This window comes from Pollicipes pollicipes, unplaced genomic scaffold, assembly GCF_011947565.3.
Source record: "Pollicipes pollicipes isolate AB1234 unplaced genomic scaffold, Ppol_2.1 Scaffold_3447;HRSCAF=4054_pilon_pilon_pilon, whole genome shotgun sequence".
In the NCBI taxonomy this organism is placed as follows: Eukaryota; Metazoa; Arthropoda; class Thecostraca; order Pollicipedomorpha; family Pollicipedidae; genus Pollicipes; species Pollicipes pollicipes.
The window spans coordinates 37,261,701-37,274,906 of record NW_023596297.1 but is presented as its reverse complement, the minus strand read 5'-3'; the positions used below and the strand labels follow the sequence as shown (position 1 = coordinate 37,274,906).

Below are 13,206 nucleotides of genomic sequence, written 5' to 3'. Positions count from 1 at the left end.
GCCGACTCGGGGCCTCTTGCCGCCACAGTTCGGTGCCGTGGCCCCTCACAGACACAGAAGCCCCTCATTGTGTTAGGGACTCCGAACATCGCAAGTCGTGGACCCCGGCCTCGTTCATGCTTGGAAATTGGGTTCATAAGGCCCAGAGGGACATAAAACCGACTAGTTGGCTCCGTGTTTAGGCCGCATACAATGGGGATAGAGAACTCTAATAAGAGGGCCCTTATAGAAGCTCTCGGACTGATATTTCAGGTCACGGCTTTACGGGGGGAGTGGGGGGGGGGGGGGGCTGGGCCCGATTCCAATCATGCCCGTGATCGTTGGTCCCAAGGGTCCTCGGGGCCCCCTCCGGACTCCCGAAAGTACGGCTCGTGTCGACTGGAGCCATTTACCGACACCGGACCCCTATAAGGTGCTGTAGGCCCTTGATCGACACCCTTATGGTTTCAGTGACCTCAACTAATGCAAATCGTGGGCTCAGCCTGCTCCCGGATTTGTCGCTGATTGGGAAGTGGGCCCTCAGGACCATGCCGACACGGAGCCGACTGTGCGGCACTGGTGGTGCCTGACCGGCATATGGGCTTATATCGACTCAAGTGGTCCCCGATCGTCACAAAAAACGTCGACTGTCATTCGGGGGGTCCGTCCCCGCAGGCCAGATGCACTTCCTTCAATCGGGCCCTTGATCGTTGGCCCCGGTAGGCCCCTGCCTCTGGCCGATTCGGGCCCCTTGCCAACACCGGGCCCCCTGTTAGGCGTTGTGGGTTCCTGATAGGTGATGGGGCCCCGACCAATGCAAATCGCTGGCTCCTGCTTTGTCCCTGTTTGGGGGAATAGGCTCGTAGGCCCGTGCCGACACGGAGCCGACTGCGCGTTATTGGTGGTGCCTGACCGACATATAGGCCCTTATCGACCCAGAGGACCCCCAATCAGCGCACAGGGCCCCCTGACCAGCATTAGAGCGCTCGGTCCTACGGTCCGAGCCCCTGAATACAACATCCGACCGGCCTTTCAGGGCACTCGGATCCTCATCGGATATTTTTCGTAGGTCCATGAGGGGCCTGAAGGGCCCCTGGAAACCAAGGGGGCCTGCGTGTTCTTCGTACTCCTCTGCTTGCTCCACTGGTGCATAACGGGAAACATAGGTAAGAGTGCTTGAGGACTGAGGCTGGTCCCATCAACTTCGTGAAGTGTGGATTTTTGCCACGCAAAGATCGAACGTAAGGAAAAGATACAGCTTCCTCCTCGCCCGCCCTTCCAGCCCTCCGCACACTGCAAAATGCAGCTATGTTAAGCATCATTTCGATCCGAAAAAATCGATTACATCATTTGTTTTGGTTTCAAAAACTCCCCCCACCCCCCACCCGGTATTTGTGCCTTCTTAGGGGTTGAAAAACAATCTACAAAGCGCCATTTCTGCGCGCATCGTATCCTTCCATTTAGTAGCATCATGCACTCTGGTTTGGCAGCGTTGCTGTGAATCCCAGTTGACCAGAACTCTCAGCTTTATCTCCAGATAAGTCGTCAGGAAAAGCCTCTAGCGACTTGGAAACAAATTTTAGTGCTCGCTCCCGCGCGTGTGTCATTGGACGTGTGGGAGGGGGTATCCCCGCGCGTATGTGCGTACAGTTGGGCGATAGGGGGTTGAGTGGCCCCATTCTGATACTTTATAACCGCTTGGGTTCAAATGCTCCAGAGCAGGCAATTACTGCTTCAATTGGAGCCTAGCTACTTCTTCCGGTCTTTAAAGCAATCAGAGTTGGATTAAGTCATCGTGCTTCTGTCGATTCTTTGACCAAGATGGATCTCCCCCAGCCACCAGCAGGTAAGGAGGAAAGCAGTACCTAGCCATTTTCAAAAAAATTGTAGTTCATCAAATGTTGGGCCATATTGGTGCCAATGCCTGTTGGTGTGTCATTTAGATATCAGCTACAAATGAAAGCTAATTTGCATTAAAGAAAGAAAATTGTTTCCCACACTCGATGACAAGATGATGTCCAGAGTTTCCCACAAGATGTGTGCATTTCACATAAATTATGCCCACAATGTGCTTAATGGCCTCACCCACACTCCTATCATAATATCCAATTTCCACCCTGGAAACTGGATGTCACTGATATCATGGAATGTTTGTGTGATGTCAGTGATGTCAGGCAGTCACTGCCAGACTGGCCATGCCATACATGACAATGTAGTGGATGGGCTGGCTCACTGATAGTACTTCAACTCACAGAGGTTATATGCATGTATTTTTGCCCTTTGCCCTTGCTTGTGGTGCTCTTACATAGTCATCTTGATTTTAAACTTCTCCATTTTACTTGCTATCATTTGCTCTGTTACAGATCTATTGATGACCTATTCAGTTCCTAATATTGTTTCTGTTTAAATGTTACCCTTGCCCCTAATTGTGTGTTATGTAATGCAAGACATAATTTGTGTTTGAAACTCACACTCAACACATAAAATTGGTTGCCAACCTGGTACTGACTGAATTGTATTGAATAATGTTCAGAATGCTACTCAGTTCAAACTCCCATGTGAAGGTGGTATATCCCCATTATCCAGAATTCTGTAGAATTATGGCAAACAGAAAGGGCTAAAAAAGCAAGTGAAAAGTAAAGAAATAGAAATACATAGAGAACAAAATGAATCAAGAGAGAGCTGCTACATGAATACCTTGCTGTAAGAATAACTGTATTATCAGTGTATCATAGCTAAAGCTTTCTGATAAGTCATCTGTCTTGAAACTTTGACTTTTAAATGAGAAGTTCCTTTGCTTTAGTAACAAGCAGCACTGAGGAATTATTGGATACCCAGTCTCACCTAATGCAGCTACAGTGTCCAGTTCTCAGGGATCCTATTTTGCAAAAGGTTGAGTTGCTAGTAATGTTGTCCTGTTTTTCAGATCCAGAAAGAAGAAACATCATTGATAAACTGGCCCAGTTTGTGGCCAGAAATGGTCCTGACTTTGAAGCTATGACCAAAGCTAAGCAGAAAGACAACCCAAAGTTTAGTTTTCTGTTTGGGGGTGAATTTTTTAACTATTACCAATACAAGGTCACTACTGAGCAAGCAAGTAAGTTTTGGATGGAGATGATGATATTTCTTTAATGCTATGCATCACATTCCATCACATATTAATATTGATGTAAACTCAGCTTGTCCATAGATAGGACTGTGGTTGCAGTCAATTGCATTATCTTGATGGCCTTTTTTGTTATTTCACCAAGCTGTCTGATGTGATGCATCACATTTTACCACAGCTTAGTCCTTATGTGCACTACTTGATTTTGGATGGATATGTTAGCGGTATCTGAATAGCCATTGCTGGTGTAACCTTGTCAATGTGTGTAAAACCTGGACAGAACAGTGTACTGCCCGTCATTGTCAGCTCAGTCAAGTTTATCCTACCACCACCTGCAAACCTGAGCAAAGCACTGATATTTTTTAGAATTTTGCTTGAATCTTTGCTATGTTTTACATTGCCTGAAGTATTTGCTATTTCCACATTATTATTGTTATTTTTGCCTTATGATTGTTTTACACCTTGAGAAGCCTGTGTTTTAAGTAGCTAGCATCTTGCAACATAACTTATAGGTAAGCTTTCTCTTGCTTTTTATGTATTGTTGGTAACACTAATCGGATGGTATGTTTTGTTTCTCAGTAGGTCTTTTCCAGGGTGCTCTAGGATACCTTATGCTGGAACATTGCTCTTTGTGTTGACAGTTCGAAAACAGCGAGAGCTGCGAGGTGGTGGCTCCCAAGCTTCCAATGGGGGTAAGGGATGTGCATGTTTCAGGATGCACTTTTTCCACTTTTGGCTTGAGTGGTTAGCCAATCCCAGATGCTGTACTTTATGGGGACAGATTTGATGACATGGTGAGGTGGTTTAAAGCTTTGGAGCAATGTATCATTACAGTACAGGTGATGATAGGCTCTTCAATGTCTGTGCTCTCTTTTCCTGACTGTAATTTTGGTAACCTTAGCTTGTTTATTTGTTTTCTTTTGTGGCTGTGGATTTATAGATTCAATTCAATTGTTCTTTGTTGATTTTTGGTGTCTTCTGTTGCATTTATTGGTCATGCATCTTCATTCATTTTGCAGTAGTATATGTCACTGGTGCCTGTAGTGTTGTAGATTTGCCTGACCACAGCTATTGTGGGCCGTGGGACCTGCACGACCGTGCTGCCCTCTGCGCCGCACTGATGCCTGATGCACTTGCCGACAGGTGGCTCCATGCCGGGCGGCGACGGCCGCTGGGGTCCGCCCGGCCTCGGCGGCCCGCCCAGCTCACAAGGATATGGGCCGCCGCCGTTCCAGCCGTTCTCGGCGGCGCCGTACCAGTCGGGCCCGCCGCCGGGCCAGTACGACCAATACGGTGGCCAGGGGTATGGCCCTCCGCCAGCCGAGTTCAGCCAGCTGCCGCCACAGCAGGCGGCGCCGCCGACGCCGGCGCCCGCCCCTGCGCCACCGCCGGCCGCGCCACACGCTCTGCCGGCCGCCGGTGTGGAGAGCATCACGCAACAGTTGCAACACCTGACCGACCAGATTACACAAAGCGAGCAGAACCTCAGCGCTCAGCAGCAGGTGTGTCCACTGGCCTGCCCTCCCTGCAGCCCTCCGGCCGACGCTGGCACTGAACCGGCCGCGCTGTCTGCGGTGGTTTCTTTACACGTGCTGCAGCTCTCGCTGGTGGCTCAGACCGCCTCTCGGACACGCGCTCACGCGTTGGCCGTGCCCCTGGCTGCACAGGGCTGTGACGTGCCGAAGCAGCACGCCTGACCTTTGATCCGGTATGTGGCCGGTCTTCCGTGCAGGTGCTGCTGCAGCAGCAGAGCCAGCAGTCGGACGAAGCCATCCGGCGCGCGCAGGACGAGCAGGTGATGGAGCTGGCGCGCGAGACGGCCATCTCGGCCGAGGAGTTTGACCAGGTGCTCGAGCCCATCATCAGCTCATGCACCAAGGACGGCATCTCGCATGGCAAGCAGTGGATCTTTGCCAAGGCGCAGTCGGACCGACACAGTCTGTTCTTGGCGCGCTACCTCCTCCGACGGTGAGTGTTCTGATGTTACCCGGCGCTCCTGTCTGGCGGCGTCCCGGCCGGCCGGGCTGACGTTGCCACGCTCCCGACAACCCGACCCTGTCAGCCACACAGCGCTAGTGGGGTTTATCACTTCGTCTGGCCTTGCTGTGACGCGCAGCGGGCGCCTCTGACTCGGGTGAGTCTCGGTGCGCCGGCTGGGGGCCGCGTATCTCCCTGGCTATCACGGCCCGGTGTGCGTTCACGCGCGGCTCTGCCACGCTCGCGGACACGGGATGGCACTGGTCCGAAGCACCCAGCGGGAGCCGGGCTTCGGTGTACAGCACTGGCCCGAAGCACCCAGCAGGAGCCGAGCTCCGGTTTACAGCACTGACCTGAAGCACCCAGCGGGAGCCGAGCTCCGGCGTACAGCACTGGCCCGACGAGCTCCGGTGTACAGCACTGGCCAACGCAGCAGTCCCGCGCGCGTGCAGGCCTTGTTTTCTCTTTTTCGACTGGTCCAGGCCGCAGAAAATTTAAAGTGTCTCACCTGCATACGTAACGACTGCAGTTTACGGAACGATACTGCTATTACATGGCCATATGATCAGCGTAGTCGGTGCGCCCCGAAGCCCAAATCGCCACCATCATTATCACTGATATTACATCCCTTTGGTGGTCTCACCATGTGTGTGCACACGAACACACAGGGTGCTGCCAGATTCAGGACGAAAGACGGTGCTGAACTGAACCTGGACTTTGAACCAAGTGTGGTTTCTGACACGTTGTTTGAAGTTCATTGTCTGTCTTGCGCTTGCGCATGTCCCCCATTATATCGCTACCAGTCTCTTTGCACACGTTGTCCCCGTCTGTCCTCAGATTGGTTAGTAAACGCGATGAAAATAATATGGTATAACATGCTTTAGAGAAGAGTAGGACACGCTTCCGCTTAGAGCTTTTTCTCCCGTAAACGGCGGATGGAAACCCCTATTTAAGAAGCGTTCTACCAGCTAAACAGTAATTACTGCGCGCGGGGCACGTGGACAGAGAAAGATGTGCGTGTTTTCCTGGTGGATTACCGTAGTCGCATGTAGAACATGCCGTTGACGTTCGGTGGAGCCCAAGCACTTATCTGGGCGTCGCGCGTGGTGCCAGGTCCTCGCAGATTATCTGCTCCGGTCACTGTGACTGTGTTGTTTCAACACCGCCCTTGATAGCTGGTAGGTGGATATTAAAAGCGTCATTATGCAACTGAGTAACGCTACATTTCTGCGTGGTGTCATCGTTATCTCTATAAAATACGGGTAACAGATGTTTGGTGTCTGGAAACTCCACGAACAAACGGGTGTTTGCGCCGCTGCGAAATACGGAGAATATTGAGCTCGCGTCCGCACTGCTGGTGGTGGAGTCAACTCCGCAGTCTGCTGTTCGGCGACGGCGTTGATCGAAGTTTTTTTTGTCGGCGAAGACATCCGTGTGGTCGCCTCACAGCCTCAGTCCAGAGATCACAATACTGCGTTGCACTATCTGTAGCAGACACGCGTGCCTCTGATGTGTATTGTAAGCAGGATGTGTTACAGAGCTTACTCCAGGTGATCACTCCTCGTCTCCAGTATGGTTCTCGTTCTGTCTCCACGCCAGTCGTGATATGCACGGGCGTGCGCCGGGGTTGTGTCGATGCTCCGTGGGACCACTGACACAGATCCCCAGGCGGCGTGTAAGCCGGCCAGCTGACGGACCGCCAGCGGCGTCGACGACCGCTCGGCTATTTGTAGTAGTGGCGCCGGCCGTGGCCGGTGCGGTAGTGGCGGTCCTCGTCTCCGGTGTAGTAGCGCGCGCCGCCCCCGTCCCCGTGGCCCAGACTCTGGAAGCCGCTATGGTCGTGGTCGATGTAGCGCCGGTTGTAGTGGGCGCCGCCGCCCGTGATATAGCCGCGGGCGGCCTGGGGTCGCCACGCCCGGGATGTATCCGTGGAGTGTCCCAAGCCGCCTAGGATGTAGTCGCCGCCACGGTAGCCACCGACCTTGCGGTAGCCGCTGCTACTGCTGCCGTAGCCACTGCCGATGCTGTGGTAGCCACCTCCGCTGCTGTGGTAGCCACCACCGCTGCTGTGGTAGCCCCCTCCGTCGCTGTGGTAGCCTCCTCCGCTGCTGTGGTAGCTACCTCCGCCGCTGTGGTAGCCACTGCCGATGCTTTGATAGCCGCCGCCACCGCTGTGGTAGCCACTGCCGCTGTGGTAGCCGCTTCCGCTGTTATGGTAACTGCCGCTCCCGTGGTAACCACTGCCAACGCTTCCGACTCCGTGATGGCCGCCTCCGCTGTAGCCGTCATGGTAGGCGTTGCCGTGGCGTTTTTTGGTGCCGAGCACGACGACGGTGTATTCCTTGCGGGCAGGTGGCCGATATGTGTGCCTGTTGTAGGAGTGGCCCTTGCTGTGGTCGAAGTGGTCGCGGTGGCGCCGAGAGTCGGACCGGTCATGGTAATATTGTCTGATGTACTTGTACTTGCCGTGCGATTGCCCGTAGTCATAGTCCCTCGCGTAGCCGCGCGAGTAGTCACCGTAGCCGCCGCTGTGGTGAATGGCTCCGTGGTGGTAGCCGTATCCTTTGCCTCCCTTACCGTAGTTGTACACCTTGACGTACCGCTTGCCGTAGCTGCCGCCGTAGCCGTAGTCGCGGGCGTAGCCGCCGCTGTGTCCGTAGCCGTGCCCGCCGCGGTGGTAGTCGCGGCCGTGCTCCGGCTTCGCGGTGCCGCCGTACGAGTACCGGTACCAGTGGTGTCCGGGCGAGCGGTACGGCGGCGGCTCGTCGCCGTACCGGTAGTGGTACGACTGGCCGTCGCCGGCGGCGGCCGCCGCGGCCAGCGCGACGCACAGCACTAGCGGCAGGCAGGACATGGCTGCGATGGCGGTGGCGGCGGCGGCGGCGGCGGCGGCGGCGGGGGGTGCCACTGGCTCGGCCTGCCGCCACCGCCGCTTTATAGGCTGGTGCCTCCCCCGCGCCGGCGGCCGGCGGCGCGCTCATTGGCTGGCGCTGACCTGGCGGGGCGCTGTACAGGGTGACAGGTGCGCGGGGGAGGCCAGGGCCGGAGTGGTCACATAATCTGACCAAATGTCCGGTATTGCTCACGCGCACATTAGAGGTCGTATGAGATTATTTGCCCTGCAAATGGGTTGGGCGAACGGCACCCGTCGTTGATCTCAGGATCCGTGAAAGGTACAAGCACGCAGTGTTCAGGATTAGGTCAGGCTGTAAGAAACGCATGTAACAGTTCGGTAACACCTTGTCATCATCCTTTTTGTCAAGTACGGTTAAGCTGCCTTGTGTGGAGCAGTGCTCTGATAAACATTGGTTGTTCCGTCTGATATCTGATCACGTGTATCTTATCAGCAAGCCTCCGATAGTTATCAGCAAAACTTCGTATTTTTTACTGCATCAGTATACTTTATAACAGTTCTAAGAGAAAAGGAAGACCAAATTACCAATTCCGCGTGCGTTCTATTTCCACACACCGCTTTTGCCCAACCCGTAGCATGATGGCCCATCGGCCATGAGTTTTAACCCATTGTACATCTTGAACAAGAACTAAGTTCTCTTTTGATGGTAGACCAAACTTGATACTGGCCACCGTCTTGGGCATTGAGGTCATAACCAAAACAATGGCTTATCGCACTTTCCAGGGGGGGGGGGGCATGTCAACACGCGCGATAGTCTTGATTTTGACATTTGGATCAACGTCAAGGATTACTCCAGGCGGTATGCTTCTCAAGCAAAATGGAGACCTGGGTCATTTTTGGTCAGTGACCTACTCTGACATTAAAAAGTCCATGAAATTTCTGTTACGGTCCCTGTCGTTAATAAATTCAAAATGAGTACCAGAAGCTGTCTAATCAAGCCTTTGATAAAAAAGGCGGGTTGGTTAAAACCTCGGTGTGACCTTTATACTTCATCCTAGGTCAATGGAATTTGTTGTAATCGTAAATTTGATGGTTTTATTGCCCACGAAACCATTTCAGAGGTGTATGGCTTGGACTTGCGCTCATATGCCGAACAAGGTGGAACGATCCCGTAGAAGTTGCCTTCACTGAAGGCCAAGTCCTGGCTGACCTACCATAGGTCGGCGGCGTTGCTAGGCAAGTCTAATTTTATGCGCCAAAGGTCCGCTACTGCATTGCCTACAGCTATGCAAAGTTTGCTGCCGCTGCGTCGTGCCATTCGGAACTTATTTTGTAAAAGCCTTTGAGAGGGGGTCAAATGGACTCGCTCCGACATGTGCGCTTGTTAAGATGCTGCATAACGCGTATGTCGGTTTAAGACACTTTGTCCGGCAACGAATAATGATTAGAAGCCTTGAATAACTTTTTGGGGTTAATTTTCCCTGAATACTCTGTTTGGGGGGGGGGGGAGGGGGATTTGTGTAGAGAGTAAGAGGTGAAGTACCCGCTAAAAAGTGTGGCTCATACCTTGATCCCACCACAAGGTCGCAGCGCTCCAGTTCGCGGATCATTTTACGTGTGCCTTTTTTGTCCGACGGTATCGCAGAGATTCCATTCTATTCGGTGTCATTGTACGTTACGCTGCGTCCCCGCTCTGCTAGGCAGACCACCCGCGGTATGCTGCCAGCTGACTGCCTCACAGACAGTGCTCCCGTACGAGTCTCTGTTTCGGGGGTCGGCCACTGACGTAACCGAAAGATCCTCCGCTCGATCTCCCGACCTCTGGAACTGCGAAACCTTACCGGAGGTGGCAGTAAGAATAGCAACAGCACACTATGGTGCTAACAATTTCAGTCTGGAGTACAAGCCGTCAATTATTTAACTGGCCTTTATGCGCAACTGTTTCTGTTTTGCAAATTAATATGATGATGCCTATGCCAGGGCAAGTTTGGAAGATGTAGATAGATAGGGAAATGCAATGTATTTGCCACCGTTCAAATCAGTGTCATTAACGCCTCTGACGCGAATATCGTAGCACGGTTTGCGGTTACCCATCATCAGTGTTGGAGCCACCAGCAGCCACTTCCACATGCTACATCCTCCGGGGCCGTTTTTTTTTAGATGACATGGAGCAGACGGCCGAATCCGTTTTACTTCATGGGAACGTCGTGGCTTCTCAGATTCGTCCTGCTCATTACTGACATCAGATTCATAGTTCTGAGTCATCTGAACGTTTTTGGGATGGCGTGCTCGCAAGTTGCATTTTAAAAACAGCATAGTCATGTTTTTCATTTCCCCTACAAAAACGCGGCACGTGGAAAACAGCTATTGCTAAGAATAACTGGTTCGAAATGCTAAATGACCCAAATGTGGCGGAGAGACTGAAGTTGTGCCGACCCGTGTTACGAGCCCGTGGGAATTTGATAAGTTTGCCGGGCGGTAAGCGCCGTCCGGTTTCTCGACGTGAGCGCCGGCCGACGAGCGGCCATTGTTGGCTCTCGAGCGGCCTCTGTTGACTCTCGAGACCCTGCACGACCAGTGCCTTCGGGCCACCCGGCACTCCGCCGGCGCGTACCCACCATTCTTCACTGCGCGATTTTTCGACTGCAATGACCACCTCATTACGGAACGAACTGCACGAACAATGCGACGGAAAACTGTTTTTTATGTACATTGTCCCTCTCATATCTTGAATTTCATATAACCCAATTGGATTTTTCGATGTGGAGTGTGCGCCACCGTTGGGGTTTAATGTCTCCAGGATGTTTGGTCCTGGAGATGATAGCCCTCGTTGCGTGTGCTTGTCTTCTCACGGTTGGTATGGACATGCAGTACTGGGTTAGTGCGCGGATGTTTCACTGCTGATGAAACTGGCTGTTGGTAGATCATTCATATGCGTAGTTGGCTCGTAAGGTAATCTGCAAGGTAAGCCTGACATGCCGATGGCCCATGTGTGTGTTAAACCACGACGGACGTGCCCGACCCACTCGGCAGGGCAGACTAGGCCGAGAACCGAGGCTGGTAGGGGACGTTTTGGCAACGGCGTTGGGATTGGCACCGGCTCACTGAATTGACGGTCCTCTCGCGTAGGTAGCTCAGCGAGTCGGACTCGCTTGACTGCGGTATGGGCGGTGTGGGCGGGGCCACGCTGGAGGTCAAGCTGGTCGCTATGAGTGGCTGATGACAGGATGTGGCGTTGTTTGCTCCTGCCGAATCGCGTCGTATCCCCCCCCCCCCCCCCCCATTAGCACCGCATGCCCAGGTGCCTGGTGCGACGCTCGCCGTGATTCTGTCTGGGTTCGTTGCGGGTGATGTAGCTGACCGGGGGCCCAGGCGGTGTCGCACTGTGCTGCCGTGACCCCACAGCGCGGTGTCGCACTGTGCTGCCGTGACCCCACAGCGCGGTGTCGCACTGTGCTGCCGTGACCCCACAGCGCGGTGTCGCACTGTGCTGCCGTGACCCCACAGCGCGGTGTCGCACTGTGCTGCCGTGACCCCACAGCGCGGTGTCGCACTGTGCTGCCGTGACCCCACAGCGCGGTGTCGCACTGTGCTGCCGTGACCCCACAGCGCGGTGTCGCACTGTGCTGCCGTGACCCCACAGCGCGGTGTCGCACTGTGCTGCCGTGACCCCACAGCGCGGTGTCGTGTCGCACTGTGCTGCCGTGACCCCACAGCGCGGTGTCGCACTGTGCTGCCGTGACCCCACAGCGCGGTGTCGCACTGTGCTGCCGTGACCCCACAGCGCGGTGTCGCACTGTGCTGCCGTGACCCCACAGCGCGGTGTCGCACTGTGCTGCCGTGACCCCACAGCGCGGTGTCGCACTGTGCTGCCGTGACCCCACAGCGCGGTGTCGCACTGTGCTGCCGTGACCCCACAGCGCGGTGTCGCACTGTGCTGCCGTGACCCCACAGCGCGGTGTCACCCTGCTGCCGCGACCCTCCAGTCGGGTGTCACACGCGACCCCGCAGTCTGGTATCACACCGTGTTGCTGCGACCCTGCAGTCAGGTGTCACACTGTGCTGCCGCCACCCCGCAGTGCGGCGCCCCCCGCACAATGACGCCGTTCTGGGAACATCGTCAATGGAGGTGGCGCGACGCGACAATGAGTCGTCAACGGCAAAGTCCGTGTTCATGATAACGGTTGGCCACTGTTTACTGCCTGAGCCGGAAAATGCAAGATGCGTGATCTCAGTCTGTCAGCTACCTTTTTATTTAGTCCCAGGTAGCAGAAGGATGGGTCAAGCTGGGATTTACGCTTCAGAAAGACCTCAAAGCCGACAGTTCGAATAAAAGCAGCGGTATGCCGTCCACGCCGAGATGTCATTGTTTGGTACAGCGAGGTTAGACCTGGGCGTCCATGGCCGGGCGCAGACACCATGGGTGTAGTGAACTACGTCACTGCTTACTGTAGTAATTTTACGAGTGTCTTCAATCCCAGGTCCTCCGTCATCATGAACGAGAAGTCAAATACGCTGGATGAATGGCAGGTCGGAACGAGTGTTTCACATCAGCCCAATAAGATATGCTGGGTGGACGCTGGACGTGAGTGCCTTGTCAGGAGGCACGTCACCCCGTCACAGGCCACAGTGTGCCATCGTCTCCCGGCCCCGCCCCTCACAGTAACTCTCATCAAAGGTGACAGGTCGCCACCCTCCCCGTCACAGGTCAGCCTTCGACAGGCACAGGTCACTGCTATGAAATCTGACCAAGCAACCGGTGTGCCGGTAAACCAAGATAGTCGTCTCTTGAAAATGACACTTCTCTTCTAGACACCTTACAATATAGGCTACCATGAAGATATAATTTGAGCACGTTGGTCGTTGTACTCGTGGTCCTTGACACGTGCCATTTGCCTGTTAATATGTTGGATATGCTCGTGGGAACAATTTCGGTCCACCGCCAAAATTTGAACGAAGTGCGTAGAAATTGGTGACCTCTCGGCCTGACATGTATGACATTCTGCAGTGCATTCGCATTATGTTGGCTTTTACGTAGGCGAACAGGACGCTAGCACCAGTCCGATATGTAGCCCATACGTGCACCATGTTTAAGCCAAAGCTTGCAAACACATCGCAATGTAAAGATCTAACAGTCGGCAAATAGAGTTTCTTGAAAATGGTCAGATGCCGAACTTTGTAGTAAGTTTGTAGGCGCATTTTTTAATCTGCCTCGTCCCTTGAAACCTTTGTGGGAATTGCGTTTACCTTTCAATTAAGATTTCTTTGAACTTGTATCATTTTATTGTTG

At 53.7% G+C, this 13,206-nt stretch overlaps 1 protein-coding gene across 1 annotated transcript in view; it reads left to right on the top strand.

The window, feature by feature from the left end:
- The first annotated feature begins 1,558 nt into the window (after positions 1-1,558).
- Positions 1,559-13,206, top strand: part of scaf6 (SR-related CTD associated factor 6) — a 23,127-nt gene continuing 11,479 nt past the window's right edge. Inside the window, exons 1-5 of the mRNA XM_037214164.1 lie at positions 1,559-1,825; positions 2,906-3,076; positions 3,727-3,777; positions 4,229-4,587; positions 4,818-5,053. Coding sequence (XP_037070059.1) covers positions 1,801-1,825; positions 2,906-3,076; positions 3,727-3,777; positions 4,229-4,587; positions 4,818-5,053 — 842 coding nt within the window. The 5' untranslated portion in view covers positions 1,559-1,800. The remainder of the gene's footprint in view (positions 1,826-2,905; positions 3,077-3,726; positions 3,778-4,228; positions 4,588-4,817; positions 5,054-13,206) is intronic.